Source organism: Tiliqua scincoides, chromosome 8, assembly GCF_035046505.1.
Source record: "Tiliqua scincoides isolate rTilSci1 chromosome 8, rTilSci1.hap2, whole genome shotgun sequence".
Classification (NCBI taxonomy): Eukaryota; Metazoa; Chordata; class Lepidosauria; order Squamata; family Scincidae; genus Tiliqua; species Tiliqua scincoides.
The window spans coordinates 544,011-566,705 of record NC_089828.1 but is presented as its reverse complement, the minus strand read 5'-3'; the positions used below and the strand labels follow the sequence as shown (position 1 = coordinate 566,705).

Below are 22,695 nucleotides of genomic sequence, written 5' to 3'. Positions count from 1 at the left end.
GCATCTGCCATTTTGCTGCCCATTCTGCCAGTCTGGAGAGATCCTTCTGGAGCTCCTCACAATCACTTCTGGTCTTCACCACTCGGAAATTTTGGTGTCATCTGCAAATTTTGCAACCTCACTGCTCACCCCTGTCTCCAGGTCATTTATGAAGAGGTTTGGCCTGGGGTTAAATGTTTGGCCTGGGGTTAAAAAAAGGGGGGGTTAGCAAGCGCTAATGATTGATGAGGGTCTCTGAGTGGAAGCCCCTGTCAGGGATCCTCAGGACTCTCAAGTACGTCCTCTCCTTCTCCCTCTCTGAGTTAGTGAGAAGTGTCACCTGGAAAACTGGCTCTCAACCAGTGCCTGACCTGGCCAACCTCTGACCCCACCCTTGCTGTGATCCCACACCAAACCCATCCCCTTCCCACGAATGTTTTGATGCTGAAAAGGATCATTCCAATCCAAGGCTCTCTCTTAATGACAGTCCAGGTGTGTGGCAACGTGAAATGGCTGCAAAGTGTAGCTTGTTCCTAACACGTTCTGCTTTAGACAACAGTGCAAGGCAAATTTTGGCAGAGTAAATAAATAGAGTAGGCAGAAAAGAGTCTTCAGCAACATGTGACAGCAGAGGAGGAAACTCAGGCAGCGATCTCTGGAGTGAGATAGGGCTGCCCCAAGCATGGAAGAGTGTCCCTCCTTCCATCCCAGAGAAGGGATTGGGCTTTCCCTTGCTCAGTTTTTCTTGGTGGTGCTGTATGTGCTTGCATAATGCGCCCTGATGTATGCCACAGACTCTGCACCAGGGCGGAAGAGCCCTTCGCTCCATCTCCTGCTGCCGGCTGCCTCCTTGTAAGGGGAGAAGGCAGATCTGCGGGTTCCTGCATGCTCTGCTTCGAGGGCTGGGCTCCGGCTTTGGACGGGAGCTGGATCTGGGAGGGGGTCATCCATATTGAGGAAAGGGAGGGGAAGATGACCCCGGCTGGATCTCCGCCAGTCTCGCTGCTTATAGTGGGGCTCCTTCTCGTCGGCATCAGTGGCCACAGGCTGGCCGTCTTTCTGCGCTTGGTCCGATCCTGCAGTTTCTTTTGCTGTCACCAGGATCCGTGGAAGCTGACCCAGGGTGAACAGAAAGAGAGAAGCAAAGGCAGTGTGAACTTGGGCTGCACAAACAGCGTGGCAGGTACCTTCTCTAACCACACGGCCCTCCCCCCTTTCCAGCGTCCCACCTTCCCACCTATTCTGGGCTGAGCACCAGGCCTCACTCCCACTGGGAATCTGCCCAGCCCAGCAGCTCTGCGCCGTGCATTTTCAGCCCTGTATTTTCAATGAAGGCTGAGTCAGATGCTACATGACCCATCTTGCAGTTGGCTTGTGACCCATCTAGCGGGTCCCGATCCACAGTTTGAGAAACACTGGAGGATAACATTTGTGCATCTACAAGAAATGTGTCAGTGTTCCCAAACTCTTGATTGTTTTAATTGCAATTGACTAATGTGGCTATCTCCCTGGCAGTGAAGGTAACGCGGGTGTACGTGTGAAAAGAGGCCGCGGAGTGCGCAGGCAAGGAAAGATTCAAACTATCACGCACAGCCCAGCCCTGCCTACCACTCCATGCGCCCATCGTTGCCATTGTGGAGCAGAGATGTCACTTACCGGTACATAGCGAGAGATGGTCCCCAGCAGGCTGCCCGTGACACTGTGCAGGGTCTCTGGTAACTTGCCCACCTTTGCGCTTGCCTCGGACACTGCCTTGAGTGGAGAAACGTGTAGAAGTTGCCCAACCACATTCCAGGCAGCAAAGGGGGCCTTCTTCATGCTAGAGATGGCGGAGAGAAAGACTGACTGCAGGTTCTGAGCCTGGTTGTCCATCAAGGCCTGTGCTGCGGTACTCTTGGCTGTCTAGTACAAATAGACAAGAACAGCAATTATCTTGGTGACCAGTGGCAATTTTCCATGCATGTGTCAGGTTTGTCTGCTGACACATGCGTGTAAAATGCGTGTTAAGGGAACTGAACGTCTTCGAACACAATGGTGCGCAGAGGCCCTGTGCCCTTTGGTGGCCCACAAAGTCTGTGGAATCAGATTTCATGCATATAATTGTTTATGATGCTGAATGCAACAAAAAAAAAAAAGACTACTCTGCCATAGGGCTGTGAATACATTTTTGCTGGCCTGACCAACAGAGAATAATAGCTCTGTTCCAATCTTTGAAGTGTTTGTTTCTGATGCTATGAAACCCACCCACTTCAATTTCAGGATGAATGAAAATAGATATGAATGGGCCTCGTTCCTATGCATTTGTAGTCATTCCAAAGTGAATGCGTCCTAGAACTAATGAGGCAGCCATCTTTTACGCTGGTGGCCATTTTTGTTTAACCCACAATGACTCCACGTCATGGAGAACACAGGAAACAAAGGGCTGCCCAAAGAGGTGTCAGCACAAGCTCTGCGCAGCAGTTGAGATGCGTAAGATGTACACAAGCACTGTAATTTTTTCTTTAAAGAAAAGTAAAACCACCCCACCCCCCAAAATGCAAAGGAAGGCAAAAATGAATGGAAGTCTTGTAATAGCAGAAGGAAAATTAATTGCATGAAAGAAAAATGAAATGTGTTGGGCAAAGCCTCCGCAACAAAATCAAAGGAAAATGCATGGAAAACAGTGCACATCGTTCCCCCATGCTCTGCAAAACGGTCCTTTCCCTACCCTCCGGCCCCCGAGTTTAGCAACTCCCAGCTTTGGAACAAAAACAGAGGTCATGATATCAACAGCAGTGGCATTTCCAGGGTCATCGCTACTATCAAAGGCCCTGCACTAGGCCTTTTAATTCCATGGTCCTTTGGGACAGAGCTACAGCCTTCCCCCCCAGTTGTTTAGTCAGAAGCTGCATTGCCCATCGAAAGTGGACCTCTGCCCTGACTCCCCCAGTTATTCCTCTTACAGCAAGAAGGAGCTGTGTGGGATGCCGATTCCCTTGGCCTTTCAGTCACAAAACAGCTGCTGGGATTCAGCGGATAAACATAAGCCCACGATCCACAGAAGCTGAGATCTCAGCCCCAGGTAACGAATTCTACCTTTCTGAAACAGAACTAGGGCCAAACGACAAGTGAGGTTAATAACATAAGTGCAGGGCTATTTTCATTTTGCGAGTTGCAAGTGCCTGGGGGGCCCAATCCAAGAAAACCATGCAGGGTAAAGAAGGTGTGAACTGTTCTTCCACATGCCATGGGTCCCAGTCTGGATTCCTTCCTGAAGTTGTCTTTTGACTAAACAAAAACCCAGGTCCTTTCTGTTTTAAACCTGTCACTTAACGACAGACCTAGGGCACAATCCTAACCTGGTCTACTCAGAAGTAAGTCCTATTGTGTTCAATGGGACTTACTCCCAGGAAAGTGAGGTTAGGATTGCAACCCTAATGTAATGCATGATTTAGCCAAGGTTCCTCATTTCTTTTGCCATCTTCCTGCTTTCACTGATGCCTTTCCCCTTTGCTTAGCCATCCGGTTCCATATCTGTTCTGCCCATAGGAGAGGACCTGATGGGCCTGGCCAAGCCTCCCTGTACAGAAACGATTGTGCCATATAATTTTCCCTGCCCCGGCCCAAAAGTGCGCAGATCAAATGAATTAGTATCACAATTCATCACTTCTGGAGACTGCCCAGTTTCCAAGCTATCTTGATCAGATCTAGAGGAGAAGCAGCTTGGCATTTAAACCCCCAGACCTCGTCCAACTAAGGCTGCAATCCTGTGCACACCTACCTAGGAGTAAGCCCCATTGACTATAATGGAACTTACTTCTGAATAGGCCTGCATAGGACTGGGCTCTAAAGTGACAAGAGGCCTACCTGAGCAATGGTCCATTGTGAGCTCAGGCTGGGCGCACTTTCCATTCATGAGGCTCCAGCTTCGATCAGGTTTATAAAAAGAAATATAAAGCCCACCCTGTAAAGAGTATTCATCTGCAGGATAAGCACCTCTCGAATCCCAATCCCCAACGCCACTAGCGCCAGGATCGCCTTTGTCTGGCCTCGCCATGGCACTTGACTTCATAATTTAAATTTACCGGCGCGTGGTGGAGGCCTGGCCTCGCCACAGCCGTGCTTCCAGCCCATGGCCATTACGCACACAGTTTTTGATCTCGGGAACAAGAATTGGGCATAAACCAAGACCACAGCTGAGAGGCTCAAAGCGGGTGCAGATCTTCAGAAGTGTTCTCTTTCCCCAGAAGCAGATGTCTGCAAAAGCTGCCTTAGAGGAACTTAAAGAAGTTGTTCCACTTCCAGTTAAATATCACAGCACACCAGCATACCCAAAACATTCCTCTTAGTATGAGCTGTAGGAATCAGGCTGTGTCTAGAAAACCCCAGCAGATGTATATGGCAGCAAAAGGCCAAAGAGGGACTGTGGCGGTGAGATCCTGGCCGCGGTTCCCAGGAACCACAACAGCAGGATGTTGGGAGGACCGTCTTCCTCTTCCTCTCTGACATCTGTGTCCCAGTGAGAGTTTTTTTGCTTTGAGAAAGATGCTAATCAAGGCCAGGAATCAATACAGTGCCAGTTAAAAATAAACCAGCATTTTTGCCTTGATGTGTGAACTGATAGGGGCGAGATCAGAACCCTGACGCTCAGAATAAACTACACTCTGCTTTAACCATGTGAGAGTCAGGATGATGTCGTGGTTTGAGAGTTGGACCTGGAAGATCCCCATTCAGACGTGAAGCCTGCTGGGTGGCCTTGGGCCAGTCACTATCTCTCAGCCTCACCTACCTCACAGGGTTGTGAGGACAAAAGGAGGGGAGCAGCTGTGTACATGGCCTTGAGCTCCTTGGAGGAAGGGCTGTATAAAATGTGAAAAATAAACATGGCTGGCACCAGGCTGCTGGAGGACTTGGGGCAAATTCCTCAATGCCCCGCCCACTGCACCCCATGACAGCACACTGGACACTGCAACTGCTTCCAGTACTGAGGTTTCAGGGGTCCGCTTGGCCAGCTGGGTCTCCAGTGGTCCTGCGCCTACAGCCAGCACCTGACCTCACTGATCCCTGACATCATTCCTGTGTTTAGTTCTAGTGTGCTTACTTACTAGTTTGTTTTTAAACCAGATAGCTTCTAGTTAGGCCCTCTGCAGACTGAGTAGAGAGAGGCTTGTTTCATCCTCTGTCTTCATCCATCTAGATCACGACTCTCCCAGCAAGGCTGTTGTTCGCCTTCCCATTTTATTGGGATCCTATTATTGGAATTTTACAGTTCTTCTTCTGGTTGAATCATCTTATGTTCTATTGTGAATGCTTCTTGCACTGGTTTTTAATCTGATCAGTGCTACTAGTCTTCCTTGAAAGCAGTGCTTTTTTTGTAAAAAAAAAAAAAAAGTGCAGGAACTCACAACTTTTATTTGTTTGTTTGTTTGTTTATTTATTTATTTATAACCCACAGTTAAACTCCTGGAGTGAGCCCCCTGCTGGAGGCTGTGGGTTAAGTCCTACCTGGGACTTAAAAAAAAAAAAAAAGAGGTCAAAAAAGAGCCTGCCTGGGACTGAACTTTGAGGAGTTTTGCAGCCTCAGCTGGCCCCCCTTTTGGCAACTGGCAACCAAGCTTTATATTTTGCAGCCATGGAGCACCTCCCCACCTAAAAAAATAAAATTATTCCTCATAGGGATTTGAACCCCTAGCTTCTGGCTCCACAGACCAGCACTTTAACAATTGAGCCGTAAGAGCTCTTAGGCTCAAAGTGTTTGGAACTAATACTTGAGGCGCTGATGGCCACCAGCTGGGCTCAAGAATTATATATTAGTTCTGAACACTTTAACTATAGGCTTTCAATGGAGAGAGTGCTGGGCTGTGGAGCACAAGGTTGGAGGTTTGAATCCCTCCCTAGCCAGCAGTGCGGGGTGGGGTGGTGCAGGCAGGGAAAAAAGGTGGGGGCAGAGAGGAGGGGAAAAAAAAGGTGCCAGAATGTGCGTTCCATTAGAAAAAAAGCCCTGCTTGAAAGACTGGATAGGTCAGAGATATTTCAAATAAATGTTGTGAGCCACTTTGGGTGTGGGGAAAAAAAGGCAAAATAATGTCCTGTACCAGCAAAAGTAGTGCCATGCCATGTTTGTCTTTCTAAGTGAAGGGGTCAGTATGGTGGAATGCCTCTCCATTAGTCAAGTCCATCCACCTGACCATGACCAAGCACTGAGACTTCCAGTGCCTTGGTAATTTTTGCAATTATTTGCAACCTAGCAGCACATTCTGGGGAACAAATGAACACTGCCAGCACAGAGCATGACTGCAGATATTGTATTATTATATAACAAAGGCAGGGTAAGTCACCAGCGCTCTCTCCTCCTGAAGATACAAACTGGAATAGCACTGGATTTCTTAACACTCAGGGAAGAGCTTAATCACAATGTATTAGCTCCAAGAGGTTGAAGCATAGTGAGATACCATAGATGCAGTAAAGGCACAGGCAGGTGAGGTCAGAGTGCCAGGAAAGCTTAGCTGCTGATCAGCTTAGCTACATGGCATACTGATCTCTATGTCTTCACACCTTGTGATGTCACTCCCAGTTTCCAGGAGACTCTTCTAGATTCCACGGCTCTCTTTCTAGGGCAAGTGTCTTTAGTAACAAATTGTCTGTTCCTCTTTCTCCAGTTGCTCTAGAAACAGAGCTGCAGAACCCCGAAGAGTTTTTCAACAATTTTCAACCACTGTGCTTCAAACCTCCGTGTCACACCTGTGGACCTTTCACAGCACAGCGGTTGAAAACCACTGATGTCGAGTCTTGAGGAGCTATTTGAAAGTTGGTCAAGCTCCTGACTGAAGAAGGCTGTGTTGCTGGAGGTGTGGGACAGACGGATTTCCAGTTCTGACTTCACAAGCAAAGCATTCTGCATGGCCTAATACATGAGCACATTATGTTTGCACAGGGATCCCCACATAGGAGTGATGCCCCGAATGGAAAATACATCATGAGATGATGATGGACTTCACTAAGCCATTGCTCAATACAACAGGAGGCTCATCTTAACTGAAACAATCATAGACCATAGCACTTAAGAACATAAGAACAGCCCCACTGGATCAGGCCATAGGCCCATCTAGTCCAGCTTCCTGTATCTCACAGCGGCCCACCAAATGCCCCAGGGAGCACACCAGATAACAAGAGACCTCATCCTGGTGCCCTCCCTTGCATCTGGCATTCTGACATAACCCATTCCTAAAATCAGGAGGTTGCGCATACACATCATGGTTTGTAACCCGTAATGGATTTTTCCTCCAGAAACTTAGATTTGTACAACGGCATTATAATACTAGCCGTTTTGTTCTCAATACCCTTCCTAATGATCCCAAGCATAGAATTGGCCTTCTTCACTGCCGCCGCACATTGGGTCGACACTTTCATCGACCTGTCCACCACCACCCCAAGATCTCTCTCCTGATCTGTCACAGACAGCTCAGAACCCATCAGCCTATATCTGAAGTTTTGATTTTTTGCCCCAATCTGCATGACTTTACACTTACTGACATTGAAGCGCATCTGCCATTTTGCTGCCCATTCTGCCAGTCTGGAGAGATCCTTCTGGAGCTCCTCACAATCACTTCTGGTCTTCACCACTCAGAAAAGTTTGGTGTCGTCTGCAAACTTAGCCACTTCACTGCTCAACCCTGTCTCCAGGTCATTTATGAAGAGGTTGAAAAGCACCGGTCCCAGGACAGATCCTTGGGGCACACCGCTTTTCACCTCTCTCCATTGTGAAAATTGCCCATTGACACCCACTCTCTGCTTCCTGGCCTCCAACCAGTTCTCAATCCATGAGAGGACCTGTCCTCTAATTCCCTGATTGTGGAGTTTTTTTCAGTAGCCTTTGGTGAGGGACCGTGTCAAACGCCTTCTGAAAGTCCAGATATATAATGTCCACGGGTTCTCCCGCATCCACATGCCTGTTGACCTTTTCAAAGAATTCTATAAGGTTCGTGAGGCAAGACTTACCCTTACAGAAGCCATGCTGACTCTCCCTCAGCAAGGCCTGTTCGTCTATGTGTTTTGAGATCCTATCTTTGATGAGGCATTCCACCATCTTACCCGGTATGGATGTTAGGCTGACCGGCCTATAGTTTCCCGGGTCCCCCCTCTTTCCCCTTTTAAAGATAGGCGTGACATTTGCTATCCTCCAATCTTCTGGCACCATGGCCGTTTTGAGGGACAAGTTGCATACCTTAGTCAAGAGGTCTGCAACTTCATTCTTCAATTCCTTAATAACTCTTGGGTGGATGCCATCAGGGCCCGGTGACTTATTGATCTTTAGTTTATCAATGAGGTCTGAAACATCTTCTCTTTTAACCTCTATCTGACTTAACTCCTCGGTTAGGAGGGGCCGTTCGGGCAGCGGTATCTGCCCGAGGTCTTCTGCCGTGAAGACAGATGCAAAGAACTCATTTAATTTCTCTGCCATCTCTAAGTCTCCTTTTATCTCCCCTTTCCCTCCCTCACCATCCAGAGGGCCAACCGCTTCTCTGGCGGGTTTCCTGCTTCTAACATATTTGAAGAAGCTTTTATTATTCCCCTTAATGTTGCTGGCCATGCGTTCCTCATAGTCTCGCTTGGCCTCCAGTATCACCTTCTTACATTTCTTTTGCCACAGTTTATGTTCCTTTTTATTCTCCTCATTAGGGCAAGACTTCCATTTACGGAAGGAAGCTTCCTTGCCCTTCGCAGCCTCTCTAACTTGGCTGGTTAGCCATGAGGGCACCCTCCTGGATTTAGTGGAACCCTTCTTTCTTTGCGGTATACACCTCTGCTGGGTCTCTATTACTGTTGTTTTAAGCAGCCTCCATGCACTCTGGAGAGATTGGACTCTTTTTACCCTCCCTTTCAACCTCCTTCTAACCAGCCTCCTCATTTGAGGGAAGTCCGCCCGTCGGAAGTCAAGGGTTTTTGTTAGAGATTTGCCTGGTATTCTTCCCCCAACGTGCACGTCAAAACGGATCACAGCATGATCACTGTTCCCCAATGGCTCAGTAACGTTTACATCTCTAACCAGGTCCTGCGTACCGCACAATATTAAATCCAGAGTCACCTGTCCTCTGGTGGGCTCCGTGACTAGCTGATCTAAGCCACAGTCATTTAGCACGTCAAGAAATCCGGTTTCCTTATCGTGACCAGAACACAAATTGACCCAGTCAATATGAGGATAATTGAAGTCCCCCAAGATTACAACCCTGTCCCCCCTTTTCACCTCCCTGATCTGTTTCCTCATTTCAAGGTCCCCAACCGATTTCTGGTCTGGCGGACGATAGCACGCCCCCAGTATTACATGGTTGCACAAACCTGGTAATTTAACCCACAGAGATTCTACGGTGGAGTCGGACCCACCTTCAATCTCTACTTACCAGACTTGGAATCCACGAAGCCAGTTCCTGCCCTTTGTCTCTAGTGTATTGGATGGTTTGGACTGTCTGTTTGTAGGCATGCTGAGAGATGGTGCTGGCTAAGGTTCTTAACCTGCTGAAGATGTTGGTGGGAGATTTCTCCTTTGATGCACATCCCTTTGGGGGCTTCTGGCCTAAAGAAAAATGTGGGGAAGTGATGAGAATGAAGTCCCCCAACAAATTAAACCATCTCTAGAGCCACTGTGTGGAATTGGCTTCTGGGGCTATGAACAATGGCCACAGACCCACCAGCTAGGAACAGCTTGGTTTTCCTTTGTTTGTTTTAATTATAAAAGTGGCTGGCAAGACCTTGAGACTGTATCCTGAAGTACCCAGTTTCTGAGATGGGAAAATAACTGGTTTTCACTTCCACAGAAAGAAAAAGGCATATGAAATTAACAAGGGAACCTCGTTAAGTGGTGAACAGATGTAATAACAGAAATCGAACATTTCTAAAAGAAGAAGAAGAATAATTCTGGTTATAATAGAGGAACTCCAGTAGCATAACTAGGGCATCACATAAATTTTTGGCACCCCCATACACACAGATACGCCCTGGCCTCCAGGAGGCCTTTTGAAGCTCCCTGTAAAACTTAGTGCTTTGCACCCCCTCTAGCTACGCTACTGATTCTCTGCTGTAATAACAAGATGGCTACCACTGGTGCGCAGCTCAGTACATGCAGGTACAGCCTCACTGTCCTCAGAACCAGGGTATTTGAGCAAATTTAGAGAGAGTTTCATGATATGGGAACATTACTCTGCAAGAGAACTGAAGCGGGAAATCTAGGAACCTTATTCAGCTGAGGGCACAGGATCTGTACATTCTCCCCCTTGTGGTGGACAGTTCAGAGATATATTTGCATGGCCAGCTTCATGCTGGAGGAGGACTTCTCTTTCCGGGTCTGCTCCCCTAAGGTTCATGAGAGCGGCTTTCTTAGGTGGCAGCAACTGCTTGTTTTCTTGTTTTGTTTTTCGCTCCTCTCAATATCTGCTAACTGCCACTGCTGCACAACAAAAATGTGGTCCCCATTTGGATTGCATCTTACCATTCTGCTGGGTTTCCACGTGTAGTTCACCTGGACTGGGGGGCAGGGACAGTTTGGGCAGTCACATCTGTTGCCCTGCATCCCAGAAGGCTGCATGATAGGGCGTCCAGGCAGGCATGACTGCCCAGAGAGTCCCTGTCCCCCAATCTAGGAGGACTACACATGGTGACCCGGCAGAATGGTAAGGTTCACTCACTGTGTGGACAGGTTCATCTGAACCCTGGATCTGGCCCCCAGGACAGGGTTTGGGTGGCCCTGGCATAAAGCATGGATCTTGGCATAGTGGGAAGAAGGTGCCCTCACTGGCTGCCACCTTTCTGCCCCCTCAATCATTCTATGTCAGCAGCACTGTAGGAAGACACGGCAGCCACCATTCAAATGGGATCCAGTCCAGATCTCATTGTGGAGAGAGTCGAGGGCAGGCACCAGTGCTGGGACTCCAGTGGTTGCCCAAGGTTGCCATATATTGAAAGCGCTTGGGAGTTGCCCAAGCAAAAGGGCAGGACGGGCTTAAGATCGTGTGGGGCCTGTAGCATATTTTATAAAGGGGCCATAATTTTTTTAAAAATACACATAAATTTTAAAACTTAAATTATTTACATGCACAGTAAACTAATTCAATTTTTTCATTTGCTCTACCGGTGCCTCGAACTCTTCCACTGTCGCCACAGGCTTTCCAGTGCGTTTGCGACAGCCAAGGCTGGGCAGAGCACCTGGAAAAGGATGTCCCCGCAGTAAAGTTAAATTTGAACAGAATTGCTGATTTGTATCATGTTGTTAATGATGTCCATAATGTAATGAACTACATACCGTGCAACTCCCCTGACAAGTAAACAACAGGGTTGCCATATAATGAGATGCCAATTTCACCAGACACAGCTTGCAAGCATTTTGTGTGGGCCTTGAAAATGTGGGGCCCATAGCACAAGCTACCAGGTTAATCCAGCATTGCCCAAGAGTGTTGCCCAAGGTCACTATATGTTGAAAGCTATTTGTAGAGTCCAGGCTTTTAGTCCTGGGCTTTCTAAAGAGATAACCTACTTTGTTATCTCTTGGTTGATCCAAGTCCACCCAGAGATGGCTATCGGGTGCATTTATCCACCCAGAGAATGGATATTGACCTGGTTGGCACTCAGGTTTTGGAAAGAGGAAAGCCACCAGTTTCTCTAGGTTGCTGATTGTAGCATCAACTCCAGCTTCCGCCATCTGGCTCACTGGACTGGTCCTGGCATACTCCACTGTGTCCCTCACAGTGCTCTCAGACAGCTCATAGCCATCTGCAGCCAGTCCCCAGATCCTGTCCATGGAGTCTGCCATAGAGCGTGTGGCACTTTGGATATAAGTAGAGATGGAGTCTTTTAGATCAGATGTGACCTAGAGGAGAAAGAGAGAAATGACAGAGACAGGCACATTTAGGAAGCTCCTTCAGCAAAGTCAGACCATTGATTCACATATAGTCTACTCTACACTGACTGGAAGCAGCTCTCCAGGGTTTCAGGCAGGAGTCTCTTCCTGTCCTTAAAGATGTCAAGGACAGCTGGAACCTTCTGAATGCAAAAGGAGCTGTGTCACTGAGCAGTGGCCCCATCCTCAAAGGGTCTTTATCTCTTTGTCCAAATATTTGTGCCACATCTCGCTGGGCACCTACATGCTTGGTGGGTCTCATGGGCTTCCAAATGAGCAGGTAGGAGCTGTTGACTTTGCACAACCCTTTACAAATATATGAAATCACAGCTGTAAGACGTTTGATGGTGAATAGCTTGATGGTTTCAAATAAAGGATTACAAATCCATGAGGGCTAAGCCTGCCGATCAAGGTAGTTAAATGGAACCTCCATATTCAAGGACAGCGTACCTCTGAATGTCAGATGCTGGAGACAGCCACATTCCACAGGGAATGCTGTCACTGCCTCCATGCCCTCATTAGGAGCATTTCAGAACTGCTCTTGGAAACAAAACTCTCTAGATCCACAGGCGCTTGGTTAGACCCAGCAAGACAGTTTCTTACAACCTTAACTTACTTTCTCCACTGGCTCCTGAAGGGCAGGAATTCTTTGTTCTAAATGATCCAAGCCACGACAGGCCAGCGTATTGGCTGCTGCAACTGAATCAAAGATACAGATGTTAGCACGGCGTTCTGTGTGCATGCACATGTGCAGAACCAGGGGACATCCACTAAAACTGAGTGTTGGGAGAGTTAGAACAAACAAGAGAAAATATTTCTTTACTCAGCATGTGGTCGGTCTGTGGAACTCCTTGCCACAGGAAGTGGTGACTGCATCTGGCCTGAACACCTTTAAAAGGGGATTGGACAAGTTTCTGGAGGAAAAATCCATTACGGGTTACAAGCCATGATCTGTATGCGCAACCTCCTGATTTTAGAAATGGGTTATGTCAGAATGCCAGATGCAAGGGAGGGCACCAGGATGAGGTCTCTTGTTATCTGGTGTGCTCCCTGGGGCATTTGGTGGGCCGCTGTGAGATACAGGAAGCTGGACTAGATGGGCCTATGGCCTGATCCAGTGGGGCTGTTCTTATGTTCTTAACTACAATTCCCAGGAGGCCTTGCAGGTCTCTTGTTATCTGGTGTGCTCCCTGGGGCATTTGGTGGGCCGCTGTGAGATACAGGAAGCTGGACTAGATGGGCCTATGGCCTGATCCAGTGGGGCTGTTCTTATGTTCTTATGCAAATAAATAGTTGGATGGTTAAAAAAGGTCTGTCATGTGTTGCTATCACATGTATTCAGTAGGTACAGTCAGAAGTCCCTTATGATAATTTTATTGCAATGGCACCTCCCCCCCTTCCATTTATGGAACTTCCTTTCTGAATTGGTAAAGAAATAAATAACTTGGGTGGTGTGTTCTCTCTCTCTCTGAAGGGGCTCAGAGCTCCCCTCTTCTGTCAGAATTTTGCTGTTATTATTCATTTATCTAGTATATCATTGCACATGGTGCTTTACATGCAGTGAAAACAAAGGTCCCTGCTCCAAGAGGCAAACTAGAGCAGCAATTTTTTTTATTTAATGTCATGACACACTAACAAAGTGCTAAAATTGTCAAGGTACACCATGCTGCTGGCAAGGGGCTCAAATCACCCAATGGCCCTACACTGCTCAAACTCCCACAGCACACCTGTGGGCCATACGTGGCACACCACTGTGCCACAACATGGTGATTGAAAACTGCTGATCTAGATAGAGACAATAAGAGAGACAACAGAGCACGGGAGGCAGAAGTAAACAGAGGAAGCATACGTAATTTAGAGGTGAGTGAAAACAGTGATTATGAAATAAAAACACAGAACACCGCTTTTTGCACTACAACCTTTGGAAAACACCAAAATCTGCCCCCCCCCATTTTTTTTTGCCCACTCCTAATAATTGTTTCAGAAAATTGTACCTCACTTAGATTTCATTATGGTAGGGTACAGGAACTAAGGCATATTGTCAAAAGGTTTGGAAAATGGGTAAGTTTTAAAAAGGCATTTGAAGGAAGTAAACAAAGCAGCTTTCCACAGGTGTACCAGCAGGCAGTTGCATGCAAAAAGTGGTAGCGAGGGAAAAAAAGACAGTCATTTGTGAGAGCAGAAGACCTTCATACTACTGAGAGTGATGCTGGAAAGGTCGCAAGCAGGAATGCAGCAAGGTATGCGGAGCATGGCTCGTCCCAGACCTCCTGGCAACTGAGGTGGTGTGCCAAATTCTGTCCTCTTGGTGTTGCACCAGTCTCTCCTCCTCCTGCCCCCTGGATTGGAAAAGGAAGGAGGAGATGGAGTGGAAGAGGAAATGGTGTCAGAGACACTCTAGCTCACCACTCTCCTTTCCTCCATGCATCCTCTTCTGCCTCAATCCAGAGAGTGAGAGAAGGAAGAGCAGAAGTCAAGGGCCTGGACGGAGGCAGGTGCCCTGTGCCAATCTGCTGGCTGCTGCAACAATCTCAGTTGGACTCATGGATGGACCAGACCTGGTTGAGAGGTAGGGCGAGGTTTTGGTTGATTTCTATGGCAGTCTTTATTTTGATGCTGTTGTTATGCAATATTATATCCTTGGCTTTGAAATGGTTTCTTTGTCACAGTAAACAGCTTTGAACTTTGTGGGAAAGACTTACTAAGCCTTTTAATACACGAAAGACACTGCCCCATCACATCTCTTTTGCCCCTCAGGCAACACGCACATTGAGGCTCAAGCATCTGTACCACAGGCTTCACACTCCAGACAGCTAGGGAAGTGGCGCTCTGAACGCCTCTCTCGTAGGCCTGGCACACTGACGCCATCAAGGGATGAGCCTCCTTGGTGGTCGCGTACGTCTTCTGGATGCTGATGCAGGCTGAATTCACCACTGGCAGATGCAAGACCCTGAGAAACACATTGTCCTCCTGCTTACGAAGGAAGGAGAAAGAGAAGTTTAAGAGCAGTTCCTTCGAGGGATGCTTAGTGGCAACCTTTCGTGTGCTCTTGCTCCCGTCAGATTTGACAGAGAGGCCCTGAAATCCCTGACCTTGCCATTGGACGCATCAAGTGTAGCATCCCTGAACCCCCTTCCTAGAGAGACCTAGGCAGCCTTGGGCTCTCAGGTTACGATCCTATGCACACTTCTATGGGCAGGAGGTCTGGTCTAGAGGGTAGAGCCTCCGTCTGCCTGAAGATAACATCCACAAGGTCGCCAGTTCGAGGCCACCGGCACCATGCGACCTTGGAGCAGCTGACAAGCTGAAGCCGAGCAATTCCATCTGCTCTGAGCTTGGGAGGATGGAGCCAGAATGTGAAGCCAGATCGGAATGAAACACCTTGAATGTAGTGGCTCTTGAAAGAAAGAACCTTCTTTCAAATTGTAAAAATCCCTATTTAATAAGGGATTTAATATAGCCTGCCTATGTAAACCGCCTTGAATAAAGTCTTGAATAAAGACCAAGAAAGGCGGTATATAAATACCTGTTATTATTATTATTATTCTTGAGAGTAAGCCACATTGAAGACAATGGAACTTACTTCTGAGTAGATAAACATAGGATTGTGCTCTCAGTCAACAACAACAACAACAACAACATGGAATAGCTGGGGTTGTTTTGTTAAAACAAAACCTTTTGCTTTAAGGTTGGAGACCTAGAAACCTAGCCGCCCTGGGTCCCTCTGGGGAGAAGGGCGGGGTATAAATAAAGTTTATTTATTATTATTATTATTATTATTATTATTATTAGAAACGTAGTTTTGTATCTAAATAAAGTGTCTAAATGTAACTGAAATTAATGGGACTTAAGTGCTTCATGACTAGCTCATCTCGATTGATTTGAAAGGTTTTCTTTGAATGTAATGCATCATGGCCTGATCTGCTAGACTTGCTCAACATGCCAGGGCACTCATTTTAATATAGCAGAGCTCATTTTTACATCTGAAGAAAAAGAAATCTGCTTGGCAGACCCAGCATGAGAACTTCCTGCCCTCAATAGGCTGAGCAATTTCTGCACCAGGAGGTGTGGATCCTCCAACATTAGTCAAGGTTTTCTTTCAGAAGCTGAGACTTCGATGAAAGACGCAAAGACATCTACATCTGCTGAAAATAATTTTTGTTTCCTACCAAGAGATGTTTGGAGAGGCCGTAATTATAGATCTGCTGTAAAGATAATGATGGTGCTTCTCCAGGAGGGTGTAATCATCACATACCACACTGGGGTAGCTTGTGTATCTATTGTCTTCCCTGAAATGCAGCTAGTGTTTGCTTAATTTCTATCTACCTGCTTACCTTGGAGTTTCCGTTCTGCACTGCCTTCTTGCTGTTGGCTGCCATTGTTAAACATCCACCTGAGAACTAAAGCACAGAAAATTAATCCACATAAGCAAAATGCCTTCCTAGTGAGTTTTCAGGACACCCTAGGCTTGTCAGCTTCTTGTCTTCCTCTCCAGTGCTATGCTGGAATCTCAGGCCTTGGGCTTTGGGTGCAGACAGTCAGAAGCACCAGTCAGCGTGCCCTATAATCTCCATTGGCACAAATATAATTAACGTGAATTGCTACTCAAAGTTGCAGGGAATCCAAGTATCAAGCTATCAAGGGATAGCTTCAAGCGATCATGGGATGCTTAGCTGTCATTTATTTATCTGCTAGTTTTAAAGCATGTGTGCATTTAGCTAACAGAGTGAAAATTGCTGAATGATTTCTACATGCCCCATTAAAAAAACTAAAAACAGGGAAAACATCATTTTTGTAAGGTTAACGTGATGGAATGCAATTTAATAATAATAAAACAATGTCATCATCTGATCTGGTGGAAGGAAAAACCACTGACATTCAGGAAGACAGAAGAACAGGAGGAGTTTGGCATTTACACCTTCATGATTAAGAGGAATACAGAAGGGGAGCATGTGGCATGAGACCAGGAGTGTAGCTAGAGGGGGTGCAAAGCACTAAGTTTTGCAGGGAGTCTCACCGCAGTGTGCAACAGGCCCCTCTCCCTCCCCTTCAGAGCCATTCCAGGGGGTGGGAGCAAAATGGAGCTGTATGCCTGCATTTTGCTCCCCCTATACGCCCCCCATGTGCCTCCATTTTACACCCCCCCCCCCGTTTCTCTTGTCACAGCAGCATTAAGTCTGCTGAAACCAATTTGGTGGACCTCTCACTTCCTATGAAAACAACAGAATCCTCTTTCATTTGAAATCTTACAGTTACATCTATTTAAGTAGTAACAATGTGAAGAATGAATAATAAAATTTCATCTAAGCATGTACAAAGTGCCTTTTCATTGTAAGGAACCACAGACTGTCCCAACACACCTGGGATTCAAGAGAAGAGTTTCCAGAGAAAACGGCACCACTCCCAGGAAAGTCTGAGTGCTGATCTCTTGCTTTGTAAAAGTTAAACAGAAATACCAGAAAAGCTGAAAGATGCCAGAAATGCGGGAGGGGGGAGCAGGAATAAGCAGGAAAACATGTTTTAACTTAAAAAAAAAATAAGCAGGATGATCACACGCAACGCCTTTGATTGCAAGAGTAACATACTAATTCCTTTGAACTCAGTGTGATTTATTTCTGAGGAGACAAGCATAGGATTGAACTATAAATTAAAGCTCATTATCAGACACATTGCAAATTAAAAGAGTGAACACAGTACAGGATACCCTCTCATGTGGCTACATGCATCTGTTTGACTGCATGTATCTGTGCCAATCACTCTGTTCTGCCATGTGTTCACCATGGACTAGACCTGTGGTTCTAACTGTGGGGCGGGACCCACTGGTGGGTTGTGACCCAGGTCCCTGAAGGGTGATGGAAAGATCAGGTAACTAATTGCCTCAAGCCCTGAGGCCATTCAAAAGTCAGATTCTGTAGCTGCTATTGACCCTGCAAAGAGCTCAGCTCCTGCAGTTTGCAAGCTTGCGTAAATATAGGGAGATATAATAATTAGAAAAAAGACCCTCAAACATTTTAACAAACACTTTCTTTCTGGATCTCCCTTTTTAAAAGTCTGGTAAACCTAGGTGGGTCCCAACAGAGTGTCATTCTATAAAAGTGAGTCCCAGTGCTAGAAGGTTTGGGAACCACTGAACTAGACACATATAGCCGCTTTAACCTAACACAGGAGTACTCATTTGACCCCTATTGCATATATGCAATGTTGGGCAGAAATGGTTTAAACACCTACTATTTGCACATGCAGATGTAACTCAAAGCATGTCAAGCAGGCCCCGAAAGTAATTTCCATCTGCTGCAAATACCCATCTCTTTGCTATATAGGGCTAACTTTACGATAACTGTATTGGGAAGGTACTCACAGAGCAGAAGTCAGGCTATCTTTGGTGTCAGGTGCCAGGAATGGACAGCATGTGGTCTTCTTTCTCTCCGAAATGCAGATTCTGACAGAAGTGAGCCTTGCCCCAGACAGTAGCGCTTGCAAGCCCCGCCTTCCAGCCAAAGGGGTCAAAGTGTCTGCTATGGGTCTGTGGCAACTTGGGCAAAGAACTCCCCGTGGAACCTGTACATCTCCAGACTTCTATTTGGCCTATCGTTTTCTTTTAAAGTGGCTGAGGGATGGGAGGTATTTTGCTCAATACCCAAAGGGTCACATTGCATCTCTTCAAGACATTCCTTCCAGATTTGTGTTCCTTCCTTTGCAGATCTCAAAAAGGATGAGAGCCTGCTGGTGATTTAAGGCATTTTAAAGTATTTTCTTTATTTGCAAACGATCAAGCAGAGGGCAAGCAGGGGCAAACAGCAGGCACTCCTACAAGTATAGGATCCTCTGCCCCACGTCAGAACCTCTGAGAGAGGTAACTTGCCGTCCAAGTATCATCACGTAACTCACATCTCTCTCTGCCTCTTTCCAAATTGATATTACTTGTTCTTTTCTTTCTCTATTTAGTCTCTCATACAAACACACAGGGAGATGCCAACTTCCTCCAAACCCTTAAATCCCATTAGCATCATCCACTCACCCTGGATAAACCGCTTTAGGAAGGAATCATTGGCCAGTATCACCATAAGCAGGGTCAGCCGACCCATAAGGCCAACTGAGATAGTTGCCTCAGGCAGCAAATTGGCAAGGGCTTTGTCACTGCTCAGCTTCTCACTCCCTAGATCCAAAAACAATCAGGCAGAAGAGGAAGTATGGAGAATGGCAAGTGAGCTGCTATAGCCCAGCACTCTCCTTCACACATCCTCTTCTGTTCCTAATACAGGGAGTGGGAGGGTGAGCGCATGACCAGTTAAGAGGGGGCAGCGTTTGGCACCCTGTCAGGAGACCTCAACCTAGTCCTGGTAGTAAGAATTTGTGCCCTTATATTGCATAAGTGCCTGGAGCTTACACTGAATGAGTGTTAGTTTGCAAACAGCAAGAGTCGCCATGCCAAAGAACATTAACAACCCTTTGTGAAGACAAGTAGTAACAACAGGATTTGTACAATGCCTACTCCAGCCTATGAAAACATTTGTCGTTTCTTCCTGGCCTCATGTATGGCAGAGGGTGTTGCCTTTTCTCACCTTCTTTATAATGGCTGCTTTGGGGGCCAAAGCATCAAATGTGTTAATTAAAAAATTGAGTACATGTGCAATCCTTAAACTTGGAATTGCTAAGACTGAGAAAGTACTGGGCTGCCTACTTCACCTTTCCTGACCTCTTGCACCAGGTGACAAAATCTAGTGATGCCACTGACTGTATCTCTTCAGACATGATAGGCTTGTCATGAAGGATATAGTGTTATTTTAAATGCTGCATGAGTTACTATATACTACTTGTGTGAAACTGCAGATTATTCTGCAACCTGTTGATTGCAGAACTACAATGCTGCAGCTAACGTTATTGGGTTCTACTGTGGAAGGGGCCTGAATAAAATTAGAACTGATGAACTGGCAAATTTACAGCAAGTCTCGTAAAGCATGACTATTCAAAAGCAAGTCCCATTAAGTTTAATGGTACATACCCAGGTGTACAGAACCGCAGCCCTTGGCAGGGATGAGTTTTTTTAGGTTTGAAGTATGTGTAGACAAAGGCTAGGGAGGGACCCTAACAACTGACCTTATACCCTGATTCAAACCCAATCTCTGCACATCCCAGTCTCCGCGAATAATTTTTAAAAGATGCAGGGCTTCTCACCCAGATTGATGATTGCCACAAATGTAGGTGAAAAAGCAAAGGCTCTGTATGCAAGTGGAAATTGTTTCTTTAGGCCCATGGATGAGTCACTGCTTTCTCCAGACATCTGTACAAAGGGCAACAGTCACTTGGCAATGAACTCCTGCATAGACTGGCTTTAATGCCAAATAAAAATAAGTCAGTCCCATGGCACAGGTGTGCCTTGTCCAAGCATGAAGAGGGGGTTCACTATATTGGATCTCAGAATGTCAGCATCTGTGATTGCTCAGCAGTTTTAAAAGGGGGGAGTCCTTCCTTCCATGTTTTCTGCCTGTTGCACACAGACACACACTAAAATAAAAAAAGGAATTCTACCACAAGAGGCACTCAATTTTTTTATTTTTATTTTTCAATGTCACTATTTCTTTGTCCAAGGCACTCAGACATGGGATTGCCAGCTAGCCAGTTTTACAGGTCCAGGCTACAAGACCATGTCGTCAGGAAGCCAGTAAGTACTGTGTAATCTGAAAAGCAAGTAAATTCTAGGTCTGCGAAGTTCCTTCCCTCATGTGCTCTGGCTCCATTCCCAATCTGGTCAACTATGACATGGCTCTTCCTTTGACATCAGAACCCACCCTGGCTCTGTCCTTCAGAATCTGCCCTGGTTCTGTCCTGACTCTGCTGGTGCTGTTGACACTGTCTAGGAAAGCTGTATGCTCGAAACCATGTTGGCAACACTAGCCAAGGCTCATACATAAGCAGCCTGCCAACAGGCCTTAGGGCAAGCCACAGGGCTGCACAGCGTCATAAATGGACTTAAACTAGAGGCCTTCCCTTTCAGACTGTTCTTGGGAATCTGTGGGATTCCTGTTTAGGCTGCTTGGGCTGCAGCCAGCACCAGGAAGGAAGCTCTGCAACGGAACTGTAAACACAGACTGTGAGCTTCCATTAATGGCCTCCCCACTTCATAGGGGAACAAGCGAAGACTTCTTTATCATACTTTCCTCTCATTCTGTGGAACAACAGACAATTCAGATTCAAAGTCAGGATTAGAACAGACCTGATATACAAGATAAAAGGCACAAAAAGGACCCTGGCCTATGGCTTGACTATGCAATCTCAGAAATGCTATAAATCACACAAACCAAGCATTCCAACGTTTTCCCACCACACCTCAGTGTTTAAACTGGAACTCTTAATGATAAAGGTGGGGACATTTTTTCTGAAAAATGTCTCTGTTTTTCCAAGTAATGGTTTTAGGGCTATTGGCCAAAACTTAGGACCAAACTACATATTATGTTAAATAAGCAGTTTGGCTCTGTATGTTTTTTATCATTAAACAGTAGCTGTCCCTCTATGGAGAAGAGATTGATCAGGACCACTGTTTGTGTGTGTGGGGGCGGGGCTATTTTCCCCTTTTCCCCTACCTCAGCTGCTACTAAATCCGGAAGGGAAGCTTTCTCTGGCATCAAGGGACTTCAACTGAATACATACATACTTTCATGGACAGAATGTTCAGTAGTCCAGTTAAAAGTGTCCTGGCTCGAAGGCCATGGTCCAACAAAATCCCTCTCCTGACATTTCGCCCCCATCTGAAGAGCACATTTTCAAAGGTTCTGTGATCCAAAGATCACCCCCATTCCATCCCCCCTTCCTGGAAGAAAGCAGAGTTTGAAGTTCTACTAATTGCTAGGCATGTGTTTTCAATAATCAGAACTAAGCATTAGGTTAGGTGCTGATCAGCCAAACAACCAGCCATTTGCTATCCTAGATTGTTAAAGTATGTAACAGATCTGATAGGTAAGGTGCTGGAGAAGGCTAAACTAAGACCTATCTACAAGCCAACACAGAAGGTCCAACAAGCTCTACACTCTGTGAAGGATTCAAGACACCCTCTTTCTGCAGCTGGGCTATACTGTATACCCTGTAGTTGTGGCAAGGTGCATATATGTACAACAAAGAGGAGCGTGGCCCCGAGGATAAAAGGGCGTTATAGATATTGCTGCCTGCTGCAAGCAGAGAGATCCGCAGTGGTGAAGAATGTTCTAAAAACATGAGATGAGGTTTGGCCAAACTCAGACGCTATCTACAGAAAAACATTTCCAAACTTGCCTCTACAGAGAAGCAATAGAAATACAAAAGCACAGACAGGAAGAACCAGCAAGTATCAGTAATGCCTGCCTCTGGGCCCTTAAGAACACAAAGACCAGGAGGCATATAGTATAGAAAGGGTCAAGGTAAGAGAAAAACAGCACTGTTACTTAAAAAGAAAAAGAAAGCTGTGCTACTGCTTTAACAAGCTAGGCTAGCAAGTAGCTGGTTTGGTTAACAGACGATCTAATGCTTAGGCGCTGATTAAAAACACACGCCTAGCAATCAGCAGGACTTAAAACTCTGCTTTCTTCCAGAGAGGGGGAATGAAATGATATGATCTTTGGATCATGGAACCTTTGAAAATGCCCTCCCTGGATGGGCACAAAGTCTCAGGCAGGTGCAAAACAGATGGGTGCGAAACATCACTCTTGTATTATAAGTAACCTTAACACAAAAAAAGGCACAGGTGAATAAGAGTAGAGGTACTTGTTAAAGTCCTGTCTAACCTGCTTTTGCAATGTTTTAAAATGAAGTCCTTTGACAAAAGAGCCCTTAAACTACCCCTGTCACTTCAAAGTAATCAGCAGAGGAAACATTAACTG

At 46.3% G+C, this 22,695-nt stretch overlaps 1 protein-coding gene across 1 annotated transcript; it reads right to left on the bottom strand.

The window, feature by feature from the left end:
* Positions 1–714: 714 nt before the first annotated feature.
* On the bottom strand, positions 715–16,224 carry PLIN1 (perilipin 1). The gene is made up of 7 exons (XM_066635295.1): positions 16,180–16,224; positions 14,614–14,815; positions 12,462–12,544; positions 11,563–11,815; positions 9,357–9,529; positions 1,636–1,881; positions 715–1,092 (listed from the first exon to the last, which is right to left on the bottom strand). Exons 1-7 carry the CDS (start codon positions 16,222–16,224, stop codon positions 715–717), a joined length of 1,380 nt encoding a protein of 459 aa, XP_066491392.1.
* Positions 16,225–22,695: the final 6,471 nt, after the last annotated feature.

Coding starts and splice junctions, on each gene's coding strand:
- PLIN1 (XM_066635295.1), bottom strand. CDS start 16,224: ATGGCAGCCAACAGCAAGAAGGCAGTGCAGAACGGAAACTCCAAG. Junction 14,816..16,179: donor TGCAGAACGGAAACTCCAAG/GTAAGCAGGTAG, acceptor CTTCGTAAGCAG/GAGGACAATGTGTTTCTCAG. Junction 9,530..11,562: donor AAAACCTGAGTGCCAACCAG/GTCAATATCCAT, acceptor ATTTTTCTTTAG/GCCAGAAGCCCCCAAAGGGA.